Source organism: Macaca thibetana, chromosome 4, assembly GCF_024542745.1.
Source record: "Macaca thibetana thibetana isolate TM-01 chromosome 4, ASM2454274v1, whole genome shotgun sequence".
NCBI lineage: Eukaryota > Metazoa > Chordata > Mammalia > Primates > Cercopithecidae > Macaca > Macaca thibetana.
Window position 1 is genome coordinate 106,127,451 of NC_065581.1, and position 23,970 is coordinate 106,151,420.

Here is a 23,970-nt window from a genome sequence, read left to right on the forward strand (position 1 = left end):
GCGGACACAGGGCGAGTGTCTGCTTCTTGCAACTCCCAGGTGGTTATGATGTGCTTCCCGGACTGCAACACTGACCTATGGAACTGAAATGATGAATTCATGTCAGAAAGAAGTAGGATTTGGGGAAGAATTCATTACCTGGACCATTTTCAGCAGCTGGAATAAAAAGCACTTAACAACAACAATAAAAATCACACACAAAGGCCAAAAAGTGTTTTGAAAAAGTGCTTTGAGAATTTACTGTACAGTTTTTTTTAAACAATTTATTTGTATGTTGGCTTCTACATGCTCTTACATTCGTGTAAAACATTTATACATATTCTTTACAATTTGTACATATATTAAATGGCTATAGCATAAACATTGTTCTATGGGATTTTATAGAAGAAAAATCAAGTGGGGAAAATTACTCATGAAACATTAACAAAAACCCGTGATATTAAAGAACAAGATGTTCTCATATTCATTTGATTTCCTCATCTACTTATTTTTGGTGTCGTTTTATTGATGCTGGCCCAGACTTTCCATTTCCCATAATTATTAGGTCAGAAAAATGAAAGCGGTGGGAGGGAACGCAGTAAGGCACCTGTGGGAGACGGGCGCGCTCCTCCGCAGAAGCGAGACGGTGGCTGCCAGTGTTGAGTTAGAGCTGTCGGTGTGCCAAGGTCCTGTTTTGCTTTATGCCATTAACTGAAGTGCTGGTGCTCAGAAACTCCTGTGTGAAGTTTCGGATGCAGTCAGGAAGGGCACTGGTCTGTTCTTTCTTTCCAATCTCGGAGTCCTCAGGATTCTGTACGCTGTTCAGGCTGCAACCCTTCTCAGTCCCTACACTTTTCCATCTAATGGGGAGGGCAGGGGTGCTAAACTGTGCTTTTTCTCTTTGCTGATTACACCAACTGGCCATGAACCCGCCATCCAAACCAAGCAGTGTGCCATCCCCGCAACAGACCTTCTCATCACGTTGGAGGAGCAGCCAAAGAATAAGAAGGAACGAGAGGCTCCGGGGTGCTGTGTGTGGTGCCCTCCTCCCCCAGGCCCTCCTGAACACAGCCACTCACCCGTTAGACCAAAGCCACAAAACTCTCTAAAAAGTCCCTCAATTCTTCTAATGTATTCTTTATGGCATAAAACCTGCCTTAACCATGATTAGGAAGAAAGTGCAAAGAGAGAAAGCACTGGTCCTCACATAAGAGCAACACATCAGAAATGACGCTGAGGACACGGGTGGCCAGGGGTATGTGCTCATCTGCCAGGCTGTGGGGTCCCCCTGGAGGGACATGGGATGGCCCACCTGCCACACACTATGATGGTGCTGGCAGCCCCGGGGCCCTGGTCTCCTCCATCCTGAAGTGTAAGCACTTGAGCCGTAACTGTGGCAGTGAAAGGCATAAAGACGCCCCTCAATGATAGGAACCCCAGAGGACTGAAAAGAGTTATAAAAATATACAAACATAGATATTTTTTATTCTGGCATAGTTCGTATTTTTAAGAAATTAGTAATTAATTATCTGACACCGGGTAAGAACTGGAAGATTGTGGGAGACTTATAAATTATATAAGACATATAATTTATAAGACATATAAATTATGACTCTGTGTAAAATATCAGTGGGGAGAAACCCCTCATTTTCCATTGAAAATTCTGGTAACTTTTAAGTACTTTCCAAAAATAGAGACGATTTCCACTGGTTTAAATAATGGATGCGGAAATGAACAAAAGACCATCCCTAAATAACTGATGCATTTAGGGTGGCTAATAAAATAAACGCAGTTTTTTGCAACTCTGTTTCTTTTTGGTTTTCTTTTTTTTCTGAATAATAGGGGAAAAAAAGTTTTGAATTGCATTGCCCCAAGTCAGGAGAAAGCGCTCAGCATTCTCTTCAAGGCCCGTTCTGTCCTACATCACCGGAAAACGGCTGAGGGCCTGCCTCAGCTTTTCTGCAATCTGACAAGAAAGCAAAACAAAATAACGTTGAGATATCACTCCCATTACGACCTCACAGTATTCTTTATTCACAACTCCAACAAGTTAAACATTACACAAATTCCAATTCTTTAACTGGTCTTTTTGGCACCAGCCCAGCCCCGCGTTCCTGCTGGAGAGACCTTAACCCCGAATGGCACTGGCAAGCACTGAGGCCCCAGCTGGCCCTGGTGGTCCCTTCCTGCCGGTGGGCGTCTGCACGTGCTCCCCGCCTCTGCCCTAGCGGCGCTTCCAGACGACCTGCTTTCCCTCAGATGAGCTGGGGGCTCAGGCCTTCATGCTTGCCTAGAGCCCCCTCCTTTCCTGGAGGAGTATGAGCTTCCAGATCCCCTGAAGGCTATGTCGCCCTGGCCACACCCTGCTCTGTCACTGCTGGGTGTTCAGACAGCACGAGCCTGCCTGTGAAGCTAAGGAGGCGCTGCGGTTGTCTATGCGCCAGGGCCTCCTGCTCCTTAAGGCGCAGCTGTCTTATCCATCCCTGGATGCTAAACATCCAGAGTGAGGGCTTGGTATACAAGAAACACTCAATATATGTCTGCTCCACGAACACATACGCAAATTTTAATAACTTAAGGGTTACTGTGCCATAAAACTTAGATTGAAAACCTGACAATGTTGTATCAGCTCCTTAGGTTTATGCAAAGACAGTGATGAAATACACGGTTTTCTATTCTGAATTACAATGTCATAAATAACTATATCATACTTGGACTTGAAAATCAATAAATCAACATTATCAAAATTCTGAGAGTTTCCCTTGCATTATTTTCTCACACAGACAAATGTAATCTGTTATATTCTAATATACAATGAAAGGCGAATCCACAATGGCACCAACTGACGGGAAAAGTGTGCATTTAAAGAGCACAGGGCCCATGTCCTGTAAGGGAGGACAGGGTTTAGGTGAGTTCCTCCCATAAGTTAGTCTCCCAAACCAACTGTACCAGACACAGTTCACAAATATGCGCTAGGTACATATCAAGCACAGGTCTCCTTTAAGAACTGGCTGCTGGAGACAGGCCTTTTCAGCAGTGTCCAGTCTGCAGAGGCCACCAGTACGGCTGTGAGCAGGGGGCTTGCAAACCACTCCCCATGAACATGGCTTAGATCCCATGGCTGAGGAGAGCTGGGTAGGCAGCAAGGCCGCCAGCAGAAGCTGGATTCTACATTACAGAACTTACCTGCAGATGCCTGAGGTGGACATGCTACTAGAGCTTTGTTTTCTGGTAAACAACAAAATTACTAGGCAGAGGTAAGAAAAACTTAAGTTTTCGTCATTGTTTTGTGGAGAGAACCGTTCCAGGTCTCACTTTTTTGTTTTTTCTTTCTCTGCGATTTCCATGGCGCACTGTGAAAACCTCATTCATGAAAAGCAAAGGCTGCCTTTGCTTTCCTGTGTGGTGCCAGGCTCCTGTTCCAGCTGCCAATGGAGCCCCAGGGACGGCTGGGTGACCTCATCTCATTCAGAACCGTTCCTGGTGCACAGAGGCACAGAGAGGCTGTGACACAGGGGAAGGAACCACACAATAAGGAACGTCTTGGGGCCTTGCAACTAGCATCCAAGATCCTGCTTCAGAAGAAAACCTTTTTTAACCCAGTGTTACCCAAAAAGCAAAGGGCAGACAGAATTAGGAGATTAAAAATATCCTGTCCAAAATTTAGGCTCCTTTGGTTTCTTACTTAGGATTAAAGAATACAAACAGATTAACTTTACATGGTCAAAGTGGTTTACCAGGAACCTTCTCCTCAAGTACATGTGAAAGGCACGCGGACGCCCACTCACCGTTTCGTAAAACTGCACTTGCTGCTCCAGGTACAGGCGGATGACACTGTTGTAATCATAGATTCGATTACTGTGAAAGTGATTCATCTCAGCTACAACCAAAACCAAAACATCAATCAGTTTTCCCTCCAAGTTTTCAAATGGCAACACCTGGTTTCTCTGCTCAGTTACAATTAATCATCAACCGGACCTAATCTGGTTGGCTGCAGTACAGTGTCAGCTCTTGGCAAATCACTTTACTAAGGGTTAGAAAAACAAGTTGAGCTGGGCACAGTGGCTCACATCTGCAATCCCAGCACTTTGGGAGGCAAGGTGGGTAGATCACCTGAGGTCAGGAGTTCAAGACCAGCCTGGCCAGCATGGCAAAACCCCAACTCTACTAAAAATACAAAAATCAGCCGGGTGTGGAGACAGGTGCCTGTAATCCCAGCTACTCTGGAGGCCGAGGCAGGAGAATTGCTTGAACTCGGGAGGTGGAGGTTGCAGTGAGCCGAGATTGCACTACTGCACTCCAGCCTGGGTGACAGAGCGAGACTCTGTCTCAAACAAAACAAAACAAAACAAAACAGTTAATGACAAACATTACTTTTCAGTACACGAATGACTTACACTGACTTGCATAATCAAAACTATAAAATCCAATACAGATAAATCACCCAAATGTGGACTATTACTCTAACAGAACTGATCAAAGAGAAACTACTTGGTCATACTCGCTACAGATGACTGCAGTTCACAGCTTCCAGTGCGTCTGCATGGGACCTAGCGAGGCACCTGGGGGCCCTGCCCCGCTCCCTTCTGCACAGCAATTGCTTCAGCAGGTTTCTGGTGAAAGGCCGGGCAGCATGTGGGACAGCGGGAGGCCCTTCCTCAGTTCGGGGAGCTTTGCTGTCCATGAGCACCAGCGGCGCCATCAGAACCCAGCCTCTCACAGGGCAGAAGGACTGGATGCTGAGGGAGATCTTTCTTCATCTTTGCTGAATACCTGGATTCCTTATTCCTCTGTGCCCCTCTGCCCCTACCCCCAACTCTGGAGGAGTCTTCGTCATCAGAGGGCCTCCTTGTCTCCGTTGGATGCCTCCTACTCCGCCTTCTCCCAAACCCTCCAGGCTGAGAAAGCCAGTGGCTGCACAGATTCCCATGACACACACTGTTCTACATTTTACATTCAGTTATTTGAAGTTGTACAAAGCTTTGTGTTTATCAATTTGGATAACCTCAAACACAAGTTCAAAACCAAATTTCCCATTTCAAACTCTTCAAAACCCAAAACTTCAATCAGGTTTCCTCGTTTTTGCTGTAGTGGCCTTGGCTCTGGACACTCCCTCATCCATCTCTTTCTCCCATGAATGCCCCAGTCTTGAAAGCTGTTCCTTGGAAAAGCCTGCAAATCTGTTTCCTTCTCTTCTCCCCAGTACCACATCTTTAGGTCCTCAAAGCTCAGACTACAACAGTGATGGTCTTCTGGTTGGGCTCCTGGACAGCGTCTGCATTTTCCAATCTCCTCTCCATAACCAACAAATCCTTCTCCCTTGAAGATTGATTTTTTTTTTAACTCCCTTTTAACGGCTTCTTAATGCCCACATCAAGTCTAGAGTTTTCAAGTTCTTTCACACTCAAAATTTATTTCCCAATAACCTCTAAGTATGTTTTACTCTTTCACGCCCATGACACAATCCAGCACCATGATTTTGTAGCTTTTGTTCCTAACAGAACACGCTCTCCATTCTCTGCCCATACAAATGCCATCCACCCATCCGCCAACGGGAAAAATCCACCTGCTGCTCTCATCTGCTCAAAAACACTCAAACCTATACAAATTCATGTCTTTTTTGGTTTTTTTTTTTTAACACAAAAAAACTGTGCCTAAAATGACATACCCAAACCCCTTCACATTCCATGATCCCAAGGCACGCATGTTACAGACTGCTAAAAGCTGAGCTCTGGCATTTAATAGAGCATTATGATATCACAGATTGCAAAAGGAATCTTCAATGTCTCTCAGAAATAATAAAATGTGCAGTTTGAATCAAGCTGTCATTCACAGCTAGATAAGGTGGACAGGTGAAAAATTAAATAAATATTACAGATTTTCATCAGCACTGGGATCCTGAAGGGGCTCACAAGCGTCTCAATTACTTATCAGATGCTCACATCTGGATTTCTCTAGCAAGGGAAACTTTGCTGGGGAAAAAAAACCTCCACCAGCACCTCATAAGGACCCTTTCATCTTACCTTGCAATGCGTAAGACATGGTGCTGACTCTCTTCACCATGTTCTGTTTGTCTTGTGGGGTGATTTTACTTGTTGCAACGAGTTTGTCACTTTCTTTCACTTTTTCTATGGCTCCCTGTGAAATACAAAATACAACAGTATGAATAAAGCTGAAATGATTAGTCATTAGTTTAAAACACAACAATGCTAATATATTCTATAACTGATTTGCTACTGAACAGGAAATACCTCCACAAAACAAGAGAGGAAAGCATCTAAATTTAACTTCCTTCAAGTCCCTTGGAAGCAAAAAGGCTGTTATTCTTGAAAAAATGTCATTAAGCTAAAATGAACAGTTTTATGCTACAACAAGAGAGAAAAGCAAACAGCACACCATCTCCGTAATATTCAGAAGCCGGTGCTGTTTGAAGAGTAGCACATAATGGAAATCAGGCATTAGCAGGTTTTGAAAGTCACGTGCCCAGGTCCAGGGCAATGTTCGCACACAGGCACTTTCTCTCTCCTCTTTTATACAACAGAATATTTTATAAGCGAGTGCCTAAGTGTGCTGATTGTAAGTCCTGGGCTTTCCTTCGATTTTTTAAGAGGCGCTGAATCCATTTAAAGACTTAGATGGAAGTGGCTGGAAAGGCTGCCAAACATCTCCCACTCCAGTATCATCATGCTGCTCGTTATTTAGGACTGTCTGGAAAGAACAACTCTATACTCATGCATTAATTAGGCTCCAGGCCTACAACTCTGATGCTGCTGGCATACATTTCGACAACAAGCTAATTGTTCTGAGATTTATATTAAGTTATCTGAGGTTGTACAAACCTAATTTACCTATGGTACCCCTTCATGATATTTAAGTTATAAAGCAGAATGCTAACATGGCCACATGCCAGGACTGTTAAGATCACAGACCAGCCCTTTGCAGACATTTTCCTAACAAATCCAAGTACATCACAATATACTAGACTACTATGGTTGACATAAAATACTCACAACTCATGCCTGAGGTGATGTACAGACTTTTTAAAAAGGGAGAGAAAACCAGAATTCATTATATGAGAACACCCCAAACCAATTCTAAAATTCAGTTACAAAACCTTTCTAATGGGAATTACAGATTCTTTTTTAATAATAAAGATAAACATATAAAACCAATACTACTGTGCATGTCTGCCTGCTTCATCTGCTGTTGTCTTCTATAAATGTCTACAATCAGGTTACCTTGTGAGTGCCAATGATGTCAGGGAAGCAGCCAAGAAAACCTTTATACTCATGATTACATTCCATCAGGAAATGGAGATCTTTCTTTGGCTATAACAAGATACAAGCTGATTGTTACTAGTAGAGAAATTCAGAAAATCAAGGAAAAGAGAACCATTATAGGCAAAGACTGTAAATCTGTAATGTGCTACACTACATTACTGAGTGTTAAGCATTCAGATCACTTTTTCTAAAAGAAAGTAGCTCCCAAGACTGCCTTTCTTTGACTCATATGTTGTAAAGAAAATGACAAAACATCATGTAATTTTTAAGTTGGTTTGTAAAATTATTTTGTCATGGCCCAAAATATACCACCAAGAAGGAAGAAAGTTCAGCTAATGCTGTATGTTTACATACAAACAAATGAGTTGCTGTAGTTTAACTTTTAAATATGAGCAGAGAATATAATGTTATTAAAACACCCAGTAATCATTTTAAGTGGCAATTTAAAATTTTTCAATTTTTCTGAATTGTAATTTTAATAGCTATGTTACTCACATCTCTAAAATGAATGCATTTTTAGAAGTATTAGCAAAGTAGCCCATAACCACATTAGTGTGTGTACACATGTGTGCATCCATTAACATAGCTTTAAGTCATCTGAAAAAAAATTTTTTTTAATTAAGAGATTAGAAAATAACTTAGATTCTTCTTAAGGGAACTTATTATCTGTTACCTAAAAAAAAAAAAAAAAAAAAAAAAAAAAAAAAACACCCTGAAATTGGGGTACTAAAGACTCCAATAAAAGCTATGTAGCTATGACAAGGACCTGCCCTGTCCTGGGGACTGTAGCAGGTGCTTTTTATTTACGAGCTGTTAAATCTTGAGAACCATACATGGTAGGCACTACCACTGCAGATTAACAGATGAGGAAACTACGGCTCAGAGAGGCTAAGCAATGGTCCATACAGATCTGAGCCAGCGTTCTTTCCTGTTCATTAGAATCCCCTGATGGCTAAGAACAGATCAGAGGCATCAATACTGGGGTACACTCATTTAGATTTCTTTTCTTCTGAGACAGGGTCTCATTGTGTCACCCAGGCTAAAGTGCAGTGGTATGATCACGGCTCACTGCAGCCTCGACTTCCCGGGCTCAAGCGATCTTCCTACCTCAGCCTCCTGGATAGCTGGGACTACAGGCATATACCACTACACCTGGCTAATTTTTTTGGGTTCACTGTGTTATCCAGGCTGGTCTCGAATTTCTGGACTCAAGAAATTCACCTGCCTTGGCCTCCCAAAGTGCCAGATTACAGTTGTGAGCCACTGTGCCTGGCCTATTTAGATTTCTTGATGACAAATTTATCCATCCACTTTGTCTTAATCCAAGAAACCATGATTAAATACAACTAACAAAGATACACAGAAACAGAAAAGAGGAGGGTACTTAATTTGGGAAGTTTGTCTTAAGACATGTTTTAAATTAAATATGTGGACTAGACAGCATCAAATCGTAATTGGAATTGTGTGATTATGTTAGTACCTGTTCTGCCACGAGACTGGCAATTTCTTCGTAAGTCTTTCCTGCTTCTGTTATTGCATCATTGAGATCTGTTTCACCTGAAAATGATCAATTTTATCAGTGGTTATAAGTTATACATATTTTCTTTTCACTTGTTAAAAATTTTGTTATTGGTTTTATTGGTAAATTTTATCATAGAAACTTTCAAACATTTTCAAAACTAGTGGGAACAGAATGAATGCCTATCACCCACCATCTGCCTTCCCCACTGGCAGCTCTCGCCAGCCTGTGTTCATTTACACCCCGACCCGCTTTCACTGGATATCAGTATCTCATCCATAAATCCTGCCTAACAGATGAGGACTCTAAAACATGAGGCAGTACCATTATGACACCTAAGACGAGACTGTCACTCTGCTATAATGAAGCCTCTCAGGGCGAGCTGGCTGCTTGAATCAGGATGTAAAGGTCCACACAGCACAGAACTGATGCGTTTCTTAACTCTGTGGATTCTTCTCCCTCAGCCCCTTTTTTCCCTGCACGTTTCTTTTCGTGGGGTGTTGAACTTGTTGTGTGCCTTGGTGCCTGCATTCTGGATGCTGCTGGCTGCATCTCTGGTGATACTGCACACACTCCTCTGTCCCTGTATTCTCTTTACACTAGCTATTAGACCTAGAGGCCGGATCAGAGTCACACGCCACCAGTTCCAGTTATTTCTACTCTTAGAATGTTAGAAAATGATCGTTACCTAGAATGACCATTGTCTGGATCTTTTATTTTATTATTTGTTTTTCTTTTTTGAGACAGAGTCTTGCTCTGTTGCCCAGGCTGGAGTGCAGTGGCACGATCTCAGCTCACTGCAAGCTCCGCCTCCCAGGTTCACACCATTCTCCTGCCTCAGCCTCCCGAGTAGCTGGGACTACAGGCACCTGCCACCATGCCCAGCTAATTTTTTGTTTTTAGTAGAGATGGGGTTTCACTGTGTTGGCCAGGCTTGTCTCGAACTCCTGACCTCAGGTGATCCACCTGTCTCAGCCTCCCAAAGTGCTGGGATTACAGGTGTGAGCCGCTGCGCCCGGCCAAGGATCTTTTATTTTAGTATGAGTTTGCAAAACGGTGTTATTCTATTTCTACCATTCCTTCTTTATTGGCTGAAATACTTCCATAAGGATCAACTTTCCTCTATCAATAATATTCTGGTTACCCAGAGGTAGAGTTTGAATAGGAAAAGCAGGTTAAGTGCTTAATTCTTTTTTCTCTTCACAGTTTTCAAAATAATGAGTTAATCCCCTACCATTCTCTAAGAGTAACTGAGATTAATTTCTTAAAAAGCATCTTTATAATTCTGGATTTAAAAATATTTGATATGCTTCATTCCGCATTAATTATCATTTTCACTAATGCTCAAATTTTCTTTTCTTTGGCCAGTGGTAGGCTCTTCCAATTGGTATTTAAGTCTTTTGATAGGAACCCTGGTTCATTGTGGTAGGAAGTGAACCTTATGATTGGTGCCAAGGAATGCTTCTTGCTACTGGATTGGGTAATTGTTTCCAGGGCTTTAACAGAAAGGCAAATTGTGTATATATATATATTTTTTTTTTAATTTTTTTTTTTTACTTTTTTAAGAGGGAAAACACATAATGAGCTTACACTGATGTTTCCAAAGCAAATTTATGACTTTAGGGGTTTTCTTCATTTATTTTAAAACTTTATTTTAAAAATCTTAATTGCTAACAACAGTAACAATTACATATTTGATTTATCCTACAATATGAAAACAGTTTTAGAAGTTTTAGAATAACAATACCAACATGATATTGACTACACGTTTAGTGAAAATAACTAACATTCTTATAGTCTTTCTGACCTTGAGGCATCTGCTCCTGGGGTCATATAAAATGCCATTTTAAGGTGCTTTGAAATAATTCCTCTGTGTGCTATGCCTTCATCTTGATGTATCAAGTCATTTGTTTTATTTTGCTTTTGATTAGGAATTTTTTTCCATTTTGATTTAAATTTGTTTTCTAATAATTATGTAAAGCATTCACATTATTCCAAAGTCAACTCTACAAAACAAGATATAATCAGAAGTTTACCTTCCATGTCTTTCTCCTCCCCCATAATCATTTAAGAATTTTTATCACTTATATTTCCATACGATCATCCATAACAATATGCAATGTTTCACGGTTTTGTGCAGGGGCCACGCTAACAGTCTATATTATTTCAAGTTAGTACATGAACTGTTAAAGGAGCACTGGAAGTTATTTTTACTATAATCAGAATATTCCTAGGATTCAAACTTATTTACATTATTACAAGATCACACAGCATAGCACTGCTCCAAGACACCAACACATCTGAGCAAGCGGATGTGATGAGACACAGTACTCAACACTGCTGACCACTGTCCTTTGCGATGGAAGAAAAGCCAGTCAACAGGAACTTGAATGCTTCCTTAAAATAGTATCTTAAGTAGAATGATATTCAACATAAAACATACATTGAGTATTTTTAATACTTGAAAAAGTGGTCTCTGCAATATGAATATTTAATTATGTATTGATTATTACAGTCCGGAAAATGTTAAAGGATCACGAGGCAGCTCCCAGTGGGGAACCCATGGATGAGCCTGTGGAGCCGGGCACAGTGTCTCAGGTTCACGCTCTGTGGCCCACCTTCTCCCCAGGCTGCCCCTGCTGCTGTGCTGCCTCACCCCTGCTGCCACCGGCATCCCTTTCTACTCCACTTTGCTCCATATTTTACGTTTCCTTACTTCCATGCTGCTTCAGGCTAAAATTACACAGACTATACAACTCTGGAGAGAATCTGATCACTTTGAAGGTAGGTGAATTCTATCATATTTTTATGAGGATCAGTAACATATGAAAAGACTTACAGCACAAAGTAATTGAAGAACTTTTTAGAAACCATGTCCCAGATTACCAACTGTCTTCTTTTCCCTCTTTTCAAGACTTTTGGTTCAATTACCTGTATCCTCTATTAATAACGTATTTCATGAATAGTTAGTGGTATCTTTGTCTCTTCTAGCACTTCCCAGGAAAAGAAGTGAATTGCTATTTTAAAATTCTATGATTCAGTGTTATAGCTCTTTTAGAATTTGTCTAGCAGGTTTTCCAGGTTGCAGGAAACCTCTCTCTGCAACAACAACAACAAAATGGATGATTCAGTTCAACATCGTTTCTAAGGTTTCTACGTGACTCCAAATTACTAGGGATCCCAGCAACAAATTCTGAAGTTACTAAAGGGGTAATTGTGGGGCTTCTATTTTCAATTAGGATATGGACACCACAGGACACTACGGCTCTTGCCATAATACAAAAATACCAAATCAACTAAAAAAGTCATGCCTTTCTCTCAAGTCACTGAAGCACCATGAAAATGAAGAAATTTGGCCGGGCGCGGTGGCTCAAGCCTGTAATCCCAGCACTTTGGGAGGCCGAGACGGGCGGATCACGAGGTCAGGAGATCGAGACCATCCTGGCTAACACGGTGAAACCCCGTCTCTACTAAAAAATACAAAAAACTAGCCAGGCGAGGTGGCGGGCACCTGTAGTCCCAGCTACTCGGGAGGCTGAGGCAGGAGAATGGCGTAAACCTGGGAGGCGGAGCTTGCAGTGAGCTGAGATCCGGCCACTGCACTCCAGCCTGGGCGACAGAGCGAGACTCCGTCTCAAAAAAAAAAAAAAAAAAAAAAAAGAAAATGAAGAAATTCAAATCAACTAAATTCAGAAAAGGGTGCGCCCTGCCCCACTAGGTGATGGGCTTCCCGGGGGCATGTGGGCTAGCACAAGGCACGGGAAGCTGGAGGAACCTCAAATGCAGAGCTGGTCCTCCCACAGGGACTTCTATGGCCTAAGAGGTGACAGTGGGAAGCTGTGGGCTAAGCTGAAGAACAGTAAGAGGGCTGTAAGGTGAGGTTCGAGGAAGGCAGATTGCAGGTGAGTTCTGACATGTAAGAAAGCATCAGGACCAACTGCGCAAAATTCCAGCATCTCTAGGACAAATGTTCTCACCCTGTTGGGGCATCACAGAGCCACCATGCTAAAAGGGATCCAAGGCATCTGCCTCCTCCCTAAGCAATGGGCGTGGCTCTCATCTCAGCTCTTCCATCACCTACTTGTTACCTGGGCCAAGATGCTTCTCTGTTCTGGCCTTGAGTTGCTAGTCTAGACCTCAAAGACCACTTCTGGTCTAAAGTGTCAACTGTAAGACATGGTAAGGCCAGGGCAATGAGAACTATTCCCAGGTGGGAGCCCTAAATCTTACATTTTGGTAAGAAACTAATTTCTTATTAGTTTATTATTAAAATATTCAGACACTGACATCCAAAGCACTGTCTGCCCTGAGTATCAGGACCAACACCTGTACCAATTCTATCACTTCTGTAAGTGACAGGAGATAACAGATTTAATAGGTGCCACCTAGCTGACAAATGCCTTTTCATTTTTTTTTTTTTTTTTGCTCATTGAGATGGGTGGGGTCTCACTCTGCTGCTCATATTGGAGTGCAATGGTGTGATCATGGCACACCATAGCCTCAACCTCCTGGGCTCAAGCGATCCTCCTGCTTCAGCCTCCAGAACAGCTGAGACTACAGGTGTGTGACACCATACCTGGCTAATTTTTATTATTTCTTTGTAGAGATGGGGTCTCCTTATGTTGCCTGGGCTCTTTTTCCTTTTAATAAAAAGAGCTAACTTGTTCTCATTAAGTGCTGCCAATGTAAACCATGAACTCTAAATTCCATGGGTAAGATACATATTTATAGGGTAAGCTGAAACAGTTATGAGTTAAGGAGAAAACAGGCAACACACACTTGCTACTTGGTCAAATATTTTTCCTTGAAATGGCCTTGATGAAATCTGGCTTTTGTTTTTTTGAGACAGGGTCTTGCTCTGTCACCCAGGCTGGAGTGCACCAGTAAGATCATGGCTCAGTGCAACCTCTGCCTCCCGGACTTAAGTGATCCTCCCACCTCAGCCTCCCAAATAGCTGGGACTACCTGTATGCACCACCACACCCAGCTAATTTTTGATTTTTTGTACAGATGGGGGTCTCACCATGTTGCCCAGCTTGGTCTCAAACTCCTGTACTCAAGTGATTTGCCCGCCTCAGCCTCCCAAAGTGTTGGAATTATAGGTGTGAGCCACTGTGCCCCGCCAAATCTGGCCTCTGTTAACAGGAAGACTTGGCAGAGAAACGAAACTGATGGCGTTGAAACAAAAATGCTACACCTGAGAGCAAAAAAAGGCGAACAAGCTAGCAAGAAAATACGAATTATAACCACCTTTGGCTTTTCTCAAAAGTCCTAGGATGAGGGTGCAAAAGTCCTTAGTGCAGCAGCCTAGCCAATTTACACACCAACAACCAGGGTGCTTCACTGAGGAGGGAGTTAGCGTCTGCAGGCAGCAGGTCTGGATAAGGCTCTAAAGGCCCACTGGATGAATGAAGAAAGACACACCTTGATAGCCACTAGAACTGAACACTGTGGCCAAACTTTGCAAGGCCTTTCCTATCTTCTGATATTCCTTGGGCAATGCTGAAAGAGAAAAAGGAATAAACTGATTAGTCTTCTGAGCAAACTGAAATGGGATTAAACTATTTCCTGAAAGTGATTACTTTATCGTAACATTGGAAGTGATTCAAAATAGTCTATATTCCTTCATAAAATATTGTTTCAAAAGTGATTTTTTCAACAGATTTCTTTCGATTATTTTTAATTGACTGTTCAATTAAAGGTGGATGCTATTATTACTGACAATCACTCCTACATTCTCATTCACCAAATGAGAGGCAAGTGAGATGGAAGCTCCTTTAGATGGTTTCTAGCTTACAAAGTACTTCCAGCGACACTGTGCTCGATCATCGCGTTAGCCCCTTTACCAGATGCAGAGACACCGTCCTCATTATGGAGAGGATCAGGAAAGTGAGACTCAGATAACTGACTTGCCCAAGGTCACACGGCTAATAAATGCTGGATGTGGACTTGTGATTCCAAACACGTAGACTTTCCCACTCTGTTACGGGTACATAAATGACCATTTGCAAACCATGACCACCAAAGACCGAAAGCAACAAGATGTGGAGGAAAATACAACAGTCAGGCATCGCACGACCAGGGAAGAGGGGTATGAGTTTTCTCATCTGTATGAAGAGATGATTTCACTAAATGACATCTAAGGTTTCTTTTTAAGGTGCTAAGATTCTAGGATCACTTTGGAGAACTTTCTAAGAGTCTCTGCACCTTAGGCTACTTTCTTTGCATTTGTACGGAGTCCCCTTAAATGGAGCATCTGTTTGCCTTTCAAAAGAAACCATTATTTGCATTTAAAGACTCACTGCAGTTTTTAAAGCAGAAAAAGAAAACTTTTAATGTTTCTTTAAAAAATATTTAGGCCAGAGACATGTGAGGTAAGGTCTATAAGCTGCAGTTATCAGGAAACATGAATCCAAATTACATGAGCTTAGTTAATTTTAATAAATTGTCCACCCTCTGGTACCTCAGTTTTGCCTCTCTACCTAAAGGCGCCTGGCATGTGGTTCACCATGCAGAGTGTGTGCTGGAGTTTTCATTCTACACATCAGGAATTTTAAAGAACTATTTTAAGAAAGAGAAGGAGATATATGCCTGAGTCCAATCCCTTTCCCCACCCCACAAAAGAGCAGCCTGAGGCCAGCATTCCCTACTTTCTACATTTAGCCTTGTGAATTACACAGGACATGGAGTTGATCGGACATTAGACATAAGGCATTTAATTTTTTAAAAGATATCATAATCCCAAATTTTTATGATATCCTTAAAAAATGCAATTGTAAAATTTGCACTCAGGAAAAATGGCTTTCAAAGAACATACAGATTTAAATGATGTGTTATGATGGTCTTGCAAGAGTTTATGGTCAAAATTAATTCACTGCCTTTAGAACTGAATTCTTTCATTTATACTTTAGAGCAGCGGTCCCCAACCTTTCTGGCACCAGGGACTGGTTTCATGGAAGATAATTTTTCCACGGACAGACAGTGGGTCAGGGGGATGGTTTGGGGATGAAACAGTTTCACCTCAGATCATCAGGCATTAGATTCTCATAAGGGCTCACAACCTAGATCTCGTGTATGCGTGGCTCACAATAGGGTGCAAATTTCTATGAGAATCTAATGCCACCGCTGATCTGACAGGAGGCGGAACTCAGGCGGTATGTGAGTGATGGGGAGCGCCTGGAGATAGAGATGAAGCTTCACTTGCCTCCTGCTGTGCAGTAATGTTCCATGTACCAGCCCATGGCCTGGGGACTGGGGACCTCTGCTTTAGAGAACAATGTCAATTCGCCTTTTGTTCATGAGTCCTCCTCTATGACCAAAGTCTTGACACAGGTTTTGTTTTCTAGATGCTGCATTTGTATACATTATTTTCTCAGGGCTAATTCTATACATTTAGGATATAGCATCATATTTCTTTGCTATGGGAAAGAAACAACTGTTATTCCTGGTGTCTGCCCCTCAAGCACGAACAGCTGGTATGTTACAAGTTGTTCTGTTTGTATAATATGTGGATGGTAAAGCGCCACTGGTACTGGTATTGCCGCTAGTAGAGGAAGAGGTAGAGGTAGCATTGGCCAATGGTTGAGGTAAGGCAGGGCCTGGCAAACTTCCTCTGCAAAGTGCCAGATAGTAAACGTTTTAGGCTTTATGGGGCCACAAGTTTCTGTTGAAACTACTCAACTCGACCATTATGACACAAATGTAGCCAAAGACAACAGACAAATAAACGGGCATGGGTGTGTTCCAACAAAACTTTATTTACAAAATAAGTGGCAAGCCAAATTTGGCGCTCAGACCATAATTTACTGATTTCTGATGTAAGGCTTTGGATTTTCAGATCTGGATCGAATAGTAATACTGGCATTGTCTTTGCTGTGCTATCTTATTAATTCATCTACGAGTCACTCCATATTTAGTTTCCTGCTCTTTAAAATTATTATTGGATTTCAAATTGATTGTTTTCCTTTTTTAGCATAAAAATATCACCTTTAAAAAAATCATTACAAGAACAGATCCCTTTCCTATGCTGAGCATCAAAGGCCAATATAAAAGTAGGTATATATTACTCATAATTCAAAATATAAAACATTTTTATTTTTTTAAAACTGAATACAACCAATATTCCTGTACGGTGTTATGAAGTGAAGGCCAGAAAATTCTTAGTGATAGATTAGAAGGCCCTTTTCTCCAGAGGTTAAGACATAGCAATAAGGGCAGACCAGATATAAAGGAGAGAAGTCCTAGGACTCTAAGGGAGTCAAAGACATCTGCGCATTGGACAGCAGTGCGATCCCAGCATTTCAGGGCCTGGTAAGTCATTCTGCAGCCTCTGAGCCTGTGGGTGTAACAGGGCAGCAGCCTGCAGCATTAGCCCCACAGCTGGATACGTGACTGTTTATCTATCCTGGGCCATGTGTGGCGACAGAGCTGCACAGTTCTGGGGAATACAGGAAAAACCTTCAGCAGAATGAAAGCCTACAAACCAAAGAGAAGGAGGGAGGCAGAAGTTTTTAGGGACACGGCAGAGTGGGCAGAAAGCCGTGACTGACAGTGACACTCTCCCCTCAGCAGTGCTTCTGCTCTGACATATTTTTACTACTAACTATACTGGTTTTTCTAAACACTATGGCTTTAGTCAAATATACAACATCTTACCAAGCGGATGAAGATTAAAAAACAAAATCATGAGACTAAGAATAACTATAAGCACTCTCAAAACATGCAAAAATGATTAATTTTCCAAAGATTATAAAGCCCCAAATTACTGGAACTAATTAAGTGAACATGGTGCTCCATATGAGATTTCTTAACCTGGCTTTGTTAGTCAATTTTCTGTGGTTTAACTCGGGTGAAGTGAGATTAAACAGAATCACAGGAGTGACATTACTGCTGTCCACCAAATACACTTCTGTTTGAGGCAGCAGGTTCCCTTCTATGATAAGGGACATAAAACTGAGCCTGCATCACCCCCTACGAGCCCAGTGCGCTGTAAGGAGTGGACTTACGCCCCGTGCAGCGCTTCCAGTGCTCCTGCCCCACCGTCAGCAGCTCCTTCACGCCGTCATCCATGGCCTTGGTGAACTTCCCCACAGCCTCACACTTCTGCTCTCTGTGGGCGAAGGCAGCCGTCAGTCACGTAAGCAGGAGGAACAGCACTGCTGTGGGGACACTCAGGCCAAACGTACCCACAGGCACTTGTTTCCTTGCACGATAACAACTCCCCTTTCACTACGTTAGCCTTAAATACAGGCTTGATGCAGACATTTAAAGAACTACGTAAAAAGCGGTGATTTATATTTTAACTTTGCTTCCTTTCTGCCTCTACAATTCTTTGTGAATTTTAAAATTATTCTAAAGTAAATAAAATAATTTATTGACTATCTTATTTAGGAAAATTCCAATCACTGGGGGGACCATCAAATCTATAAAAGAATAATAGGGGTTGCTAATGCTAACTGGCCATTCATTCCAAGTACTCAGTGAAACACAGACAATAACCCGAATACACAATCACCTAAGTGACCTGAAAGATACCAGTTCTTTCTAAGGATGTCAAAAGTGTATTTGCCAGCCTAAAAAGATCACAATATACTGTTAGATGAAAAAAGCAGATTATAAAACAAAGTGTCTAGTGTGAGGTCATTTTTGTTTAAACAACCTTTCCTATAATTACATATGTACAGAGGAGGATTTGGGAGACTAAATACTAACATATTAACACCAATTTTCTCTCTGGGTGGTTGAAGGGTTACGTGTATGTGTGTGTGTGTGTGTTTCTTGTCTATACTTTCGGTAACAATACACAATAATTTTACGATAAAAAAGCTTTTTAAAACTAAAAGCCATGCAAATTTCTTATAAGTCCTTAAGAGAAAAGGAACTACTCCAAAGTTTCAACTGACTTTGTACTTTAAAAACTAAATGATTAAAATCAACAGATTAAAAAAATATATAGAAAAAGCAGGTTAGAGACTGCTTCCTCAAGGCAATGTTCAAAGAGGTTTGCTGTCTGAATATTGCGTGGGTTTTAGGTGGCTCCGTGCCGCCTGGTTTCATCACACTATTGGAAACAGTTACTCAACACTGTGTCAACTATGAAATCACCGGCTTCAAGGTAAAAGAAAGATTTTAATCTGATGTTGCAGTTATAAAGATAGTACTTCTACATACAAATGATGTTTCCCTTGTCATTGGACTACAAATCCCGCTCATTTCATAAAACTCTAGTCTGACAATTTGAGTTTCGGCTGCGGCTACTCTGGCTGAGGCCTGACGGCCAAAGGAGGAGGGTGCAGAGTGAGAAGAAAGAAAACCTGGCAGCGTCTCTCACATTTCTACTAAGTCCAAGTCAGGTGCCTCTGGTTCCATGGTGGAAAATATCATGACTCCCGCCAGCTCATCTTTCTCAGCCTTCCTCTTTCCAGTTTTCCATTCCTGTAAATGAGAACGCTGTAAGGTTCAAGTGGAGAGCACAAACTGGTCTTCAAAATTCCCAAACAGGACCAGCTCATTGATCACCTTTATCTTTCTAATTTTCAGCAAGCAGCTCCCACTCTATCTCCCTCCTCACCATGGACCAAATACCTTTATACCCCAAATGTAATCTCAGGGCATGAACAGTGTCATTCCACAGAATGGACCTAAAGGGACCAAGTCTTTTGAGAATGAACCGATTCAGCCACGTTCCCTTTCCAACGGCTACCTACATAAACACAGCAAAAAGAAACACCCTATGTACATATATATATATATTTTTTTTTGAGACAGTCTCACTTTGCCTTCTAGGCTGGAGCACAGTGGCGTGATCTCAGCTCACTGTAGCCTTGAACTTCCAGGTTCACGTGATCCTCCCACCTCAGCCCCCCAGGTAGCTGGGACTTAAGGCGCACGCAACCACGCCTGGCTAATTTTTGTATTTTTTGTAGAGATGGGGTTTCACCATGTTAGTCAGGCTGGTCCCGAACTCCTGGGCTCAAGCAATATGCCCACCTCGGCCCCTGCAAGGTTCTGGGATTCCAGGCATAAGCCACTGTGCTCAGCCCACCCTATGCATTCTGACCAAGTGCCTCAAATGTTTAGGTTAACTGATTTCTAAAAAGGTAAATGCTTTTCTAAAATATAACACAGAAACCAGTATTATGAGGTTTTTTTTTCAAAAAAAAAAAAAACCATATTAAGATATACACACAGAGTACCCCAAAGCAAAAATATCCAGTGCAATGAATGTCACAAAGTGAATATTTGCGTAACGACCAACTAGGCCAGGAAGGAGCAAAGAGCTTCCATTCCAAAAGCACCCCTGCATTGTCCTTTCCCCAAGCACTGCTACCTCTTCCCAGTAATAACCAGTAATCTCTCTCTTATGGTTTTCATTTCCTTGCTTTTCTGCTATGGTTTGAATGTGTTCCCTCCAAACTTCATGTTTTGAAACTTAATAGCCAACGTGATAATATTAAGAGGTGGGGCCTTTAAGAAGTGATTAGGTCATGAGGGCCTCCCCCCTTGTGGATGAGATTAGCGTCCTGATAAAAGAGTTTGTCCCTTTTTGTTTTTCCACCTTCCACCATGTGGGGACTCAGCATTTCTCCCTTTTGGAGGATGCAGCCCTCACCACACATCAAATGCTGGTGCCTTGATCTTTGACTTCCAGCCTTGATCTTTGACTTCCAGCCTCTGTAACTGTGAGAAATAAATTTCTGTTGTATATAAATTTTCCAGTCTCAGGTACTTTGTTACAGCAGCACAAATGGACTTTGTTTAGACGCACCTAAGCATGCATCCTATCCTGTCCTGCTAGTTTTTCAAGCTAGCAAAGAACCCTATAAATGCGTTCTTTGGTGTCTGGCTTTTTTTGCTCGATCTTGGTTAGGAACTACAGTCACAATTTTGTGTAGAACTATAGTTCATTCATTTCATTGCTGTATAACATTCTACTGTATGAATAATCCCCAATTTATTTATCTATTCTACTACTGGTAGCCACCCTTATCAAGTTATGAATGAAGCTGTTACGTACATGTCTCCTGGTGTCTGTGTGCATGCATTTCTATATTCAGTACGTGCCCAGGAGTGGAAATGCCAGGTCATATGAGAGGGTTCAACTTTAGTAAATGCCAAACTTTTCCAAATTGGTCTTACCAACTTTCCCCCAACAGGCTATGAGTCCCAATGGCATCTCACCTTACCAAGATGACACGTGGTATGGTTAGTTTTAGCCACTCTGGCAAGTGTGTAGCGGTATCTTGCTGTGGTTTTAATTTGTATTTATTAATTGCTAATGAGATTAGGTCCTTTTCTATATATCTGTTGTTGATTCAGATACCTTATTTTATGAAGTACATGATCAAATCTCCTATTTTTCCACTGGGCTTACTGATGTTTTCATATATTCTAAAATCTAGCCCTTCATTGCTTATATATATGTGCAAGTATCTTCTACCCAGTAGCTTTTCGCTTGTCATAGCTCTGCTGAACAAAGAAGTTCTAATGTAGTCTGATTTATCCACATCTTTCTGCAGAGTCTTCTTCATGTCATATTTCAGAAATTCTTCCCTGCTCGCTAGGATACGAAGATGTCCCACGTTATCTTCTGTAAGCATTACTATGTTGCTTTTCACATTTAGATCTGCGAGCCACATGGAATTCATTTTCAAGAAAACTATATACAATGAAAACTTTCAAACATATACAAAAGAAGAAAAGTATAATAAACCCCTCAGGTTCAGCTTCAATAATTACCAACACTTTGCCAATCTTTTTTTAACTATCATTACTTTAGTATGAGATACAGAAGTCATTTACGTGATGAAGCTTTCGGAACCGTGGTGGCACGGGCAGTCTCATGTGATGCCATTTCAGTAGGGATTTACTTCGGCTTACACACTTTCTAAGAATGGCACCGCCTCTAAATAAGAAATGACCCTTGTCTAGAACTACTCGGTGCCTCCATATTCTGGGAAAACTTTAACTTTCACGCTAACTGGTTAAATCTTTCCACTCGCACCTTTAAGGTCTGATCCAATAGCTACTACTGTTGCTTGCAATACTTTTGAGATTTTTCTGGAAGTATAATGACTCCTTTGGCTACAGTTCTGGGTGCTTTCCTTTCAACCAATACTCAAAGACTGAAAGAAACTTTCCAAGTGCCTGTTTGCTGTGACTCCACAGGAGACCCACAGCTCCACCTTCAGCACAAGTGGCCAAGGGAAAAGTTGCCCAGGCACCACTGCTCCCCAGGAGGTGCCAATCTTGTTTCATAGGTACTCTCCTTCATTCTACCTGTGGGATTTTTTTTTCTTACTTTAAAGTTAATTTCAAATATAATACATACATATATACATATTTCAGACAGAGTTTTGCTCTGTCGCCCAGGCTGGAGTGCAGTGGCACAATCTTGGCTCACTGCAACCTTCACCCCGGGGTTCAAATGATTCTCCTGCTTCGGCCTCCCAAGTAGCTGGGATTACAGCTGTGCGCCACCACACCTGGTGAATTTTTGTATTTTTAGTAGAGACAGGGTTTTGCCATATTGGCCAGGCTGGTCTTGAACTCCTGACCTCAAGTGATCCACCACACCCAGCCTGGGACATATTTTAAAAACATAACAATATCAATAACAACCCTAATAAACTGCAGACTGTAGTGAGGTAGCGAGCACATTTCATTTCCCTGCAGTGTGCCATCCAACTGACCCAGCACCGGCTACTGAAAAGACTGTCGTTTCCCTACTATGCTCAGTGCCATGTTTCTCAGAGATCAAGTGTCTATTCTGCTCTACTGGTTGGTTTGTCTAGCATGCTTTTAAACTTTTTTAGCTTCACAATGAGTTCTGATACGCAATAAAGTCCTCCTCCTAGTTCATTCTTTTCCAAGAGAATCCTGGCAATTCTTGGCATTTCGATTTTCTACATATGACGTCCTTACTGTTTTCAGCCCATGAGACACAGTATTATTAGAAAACTTATTTCCATTATTTTTCTCAATAATGTTTCATAGTTTTCTATGTAGATTTTTTGTACATTTTCTTGTATTTATTCCTGGATATTTGATACTTTTGATGTTATTGTAAATGAGTTTTTTTTTTTTAGATTTTCGATTTCTGTTTTTTGCTGATAAATATGCAATGTCTTGTATCCAGCTACCTTACTAACCACTTATTTCTAATAATGTCTCTATAGATTCTTTGGGGGTTTCTGTGTCTACCATTTATTTACATGAGCTGCTACTTACCACAGCACCATAGTTTCTATGTAGTTCTACACTGTCATTTAGCAAGCGAGGAAATTCTGGCCCAAAGGGATTAAATACCTTCACTAAGATCACAGAGGCAGTTAGAAGTAGCGCTAAGACCAGAACTCAAGTGCCCTGACTCCAAGTTCTTTCTTTTTTCTCTTATACCACTTTTATGACAAGCTGATCCCTCTTTGAAAGTGGCAGTCATTTAAAACAACACAACACAACTGATGTCTAGGATTTATTAAACTCCACCATGCATAAAACATGGCCTTCAGAAGTGCCTTCTAAATCAAATCCTTGGAAAATCTATCAAATAAGCTCTTGTTAAAGTCTTGTGGGCACCAGGAAGGCAACAAACTTGGAGGAGGTTCCCTGTAGTTTCTATAACTACAAAGTAACCAAAACAGTTACTGAATTCAAAGAACTTAGTTTCACTACTATACAGCTACATGACACACACAGTGTGACCGAGTACCCTGTCTCACCATAAATATATACAAACTCCTAAGACATGGTGAGGAGACCCGTGATATATACAAATTCACAAAGACATGGTGAAGCATCTCCATGTTGTCTCATTCCCAAGCTGGTGACATATAACATATCACATGAGCTGGTCAATTCTAGAAATAGTCAATAACTGAAAATAAGGCCCAAATATGTATGTTAAGCGTATGCATACACGTGTAAACATACACTGATAGAGCCCTAATATTTAAGACTTACTATTTGTTCACTTCAACAAGTGAAAAGTACTACAAAGAAGTTTAGCAAGTCAACCTCTCAAAGTTCCAAGAGGGTATATGATATTCTATTATTTGATTAGAGACAAAAATAGCTTCATAATTTATTTCCCAGGCTGATAATGTATTTAGCATCTGCTGTGGCTTCTGGGCCAACTCCTGCTTTTATTCTTTAGGGTGCTTTCTAAGATATGCAGTATTTGTTGAGACAAAT

At 41.4% G+C, this 23,970-nt stretch overlaps 1 protein-coding gene and 1 non-coding gene across 3 annotated transcripts in view; one reads left to right on the forward strand and one right to left on the reverse strand.

The window, feature by feature from the left end:
* Positions 1 to 212: 212 nt before the first annotated feature.
* SNX9 (sorting nexin 9) overlaps positions 213 to 23,970 on the reverse strand; it is a 123,649-nt gene continuing 99,891 nt past the window's right edge. For both annotated transcript variants that reach the window (XM_050786718.1, XM_050786719.1), the window contains 8 exons: positions 19,109 to 19,212; positions 17,784 to 17,887; positions 14,203 to 14,280; positions 8,740 to 8,816; positions 7,218 to 7,307; positions 6,003 to 6,117; positions 3,768 to 3,859; positions 213 to 1,945 (listed from right to left, as the gene is read on the reverse strand). In XM_050786718.1, the coding sequence (XP_050642675.1) occupies positions 1,898 to 1,945; positions 3,768 to 3,859; positions 6,003 to 6,117; positions 7,218 to 7,307; positions 8,740 to 8,816; positions 14,203 to 14,280; positions 17,784 to 17,887; positions 19,109 to 19,212 (708 nt within the window). In that variant the 3' untranslated portion in view covers positions 213 to 1,897. The remainder of the gene's footprint in view (positions 1,946 to 3,767; positions 3,860 to 6,002; positions 6,118 to 7,217; positions 7,308 to 8,739; positions 8,817 to 14,202; positions 14,281 to 17,783; positions 17,888 to 19,108; positions 19,213 to 23,970) is intronic.
* On the forward strand, positions 11,817 to 11,875 carry LOC126954040 (U7 small nuclear RNA). The gene has a single exon (XR_007725493.1). It is a non-coding gene; the product is annotated as a U7 small nuclear RNA (small nuclear RNA).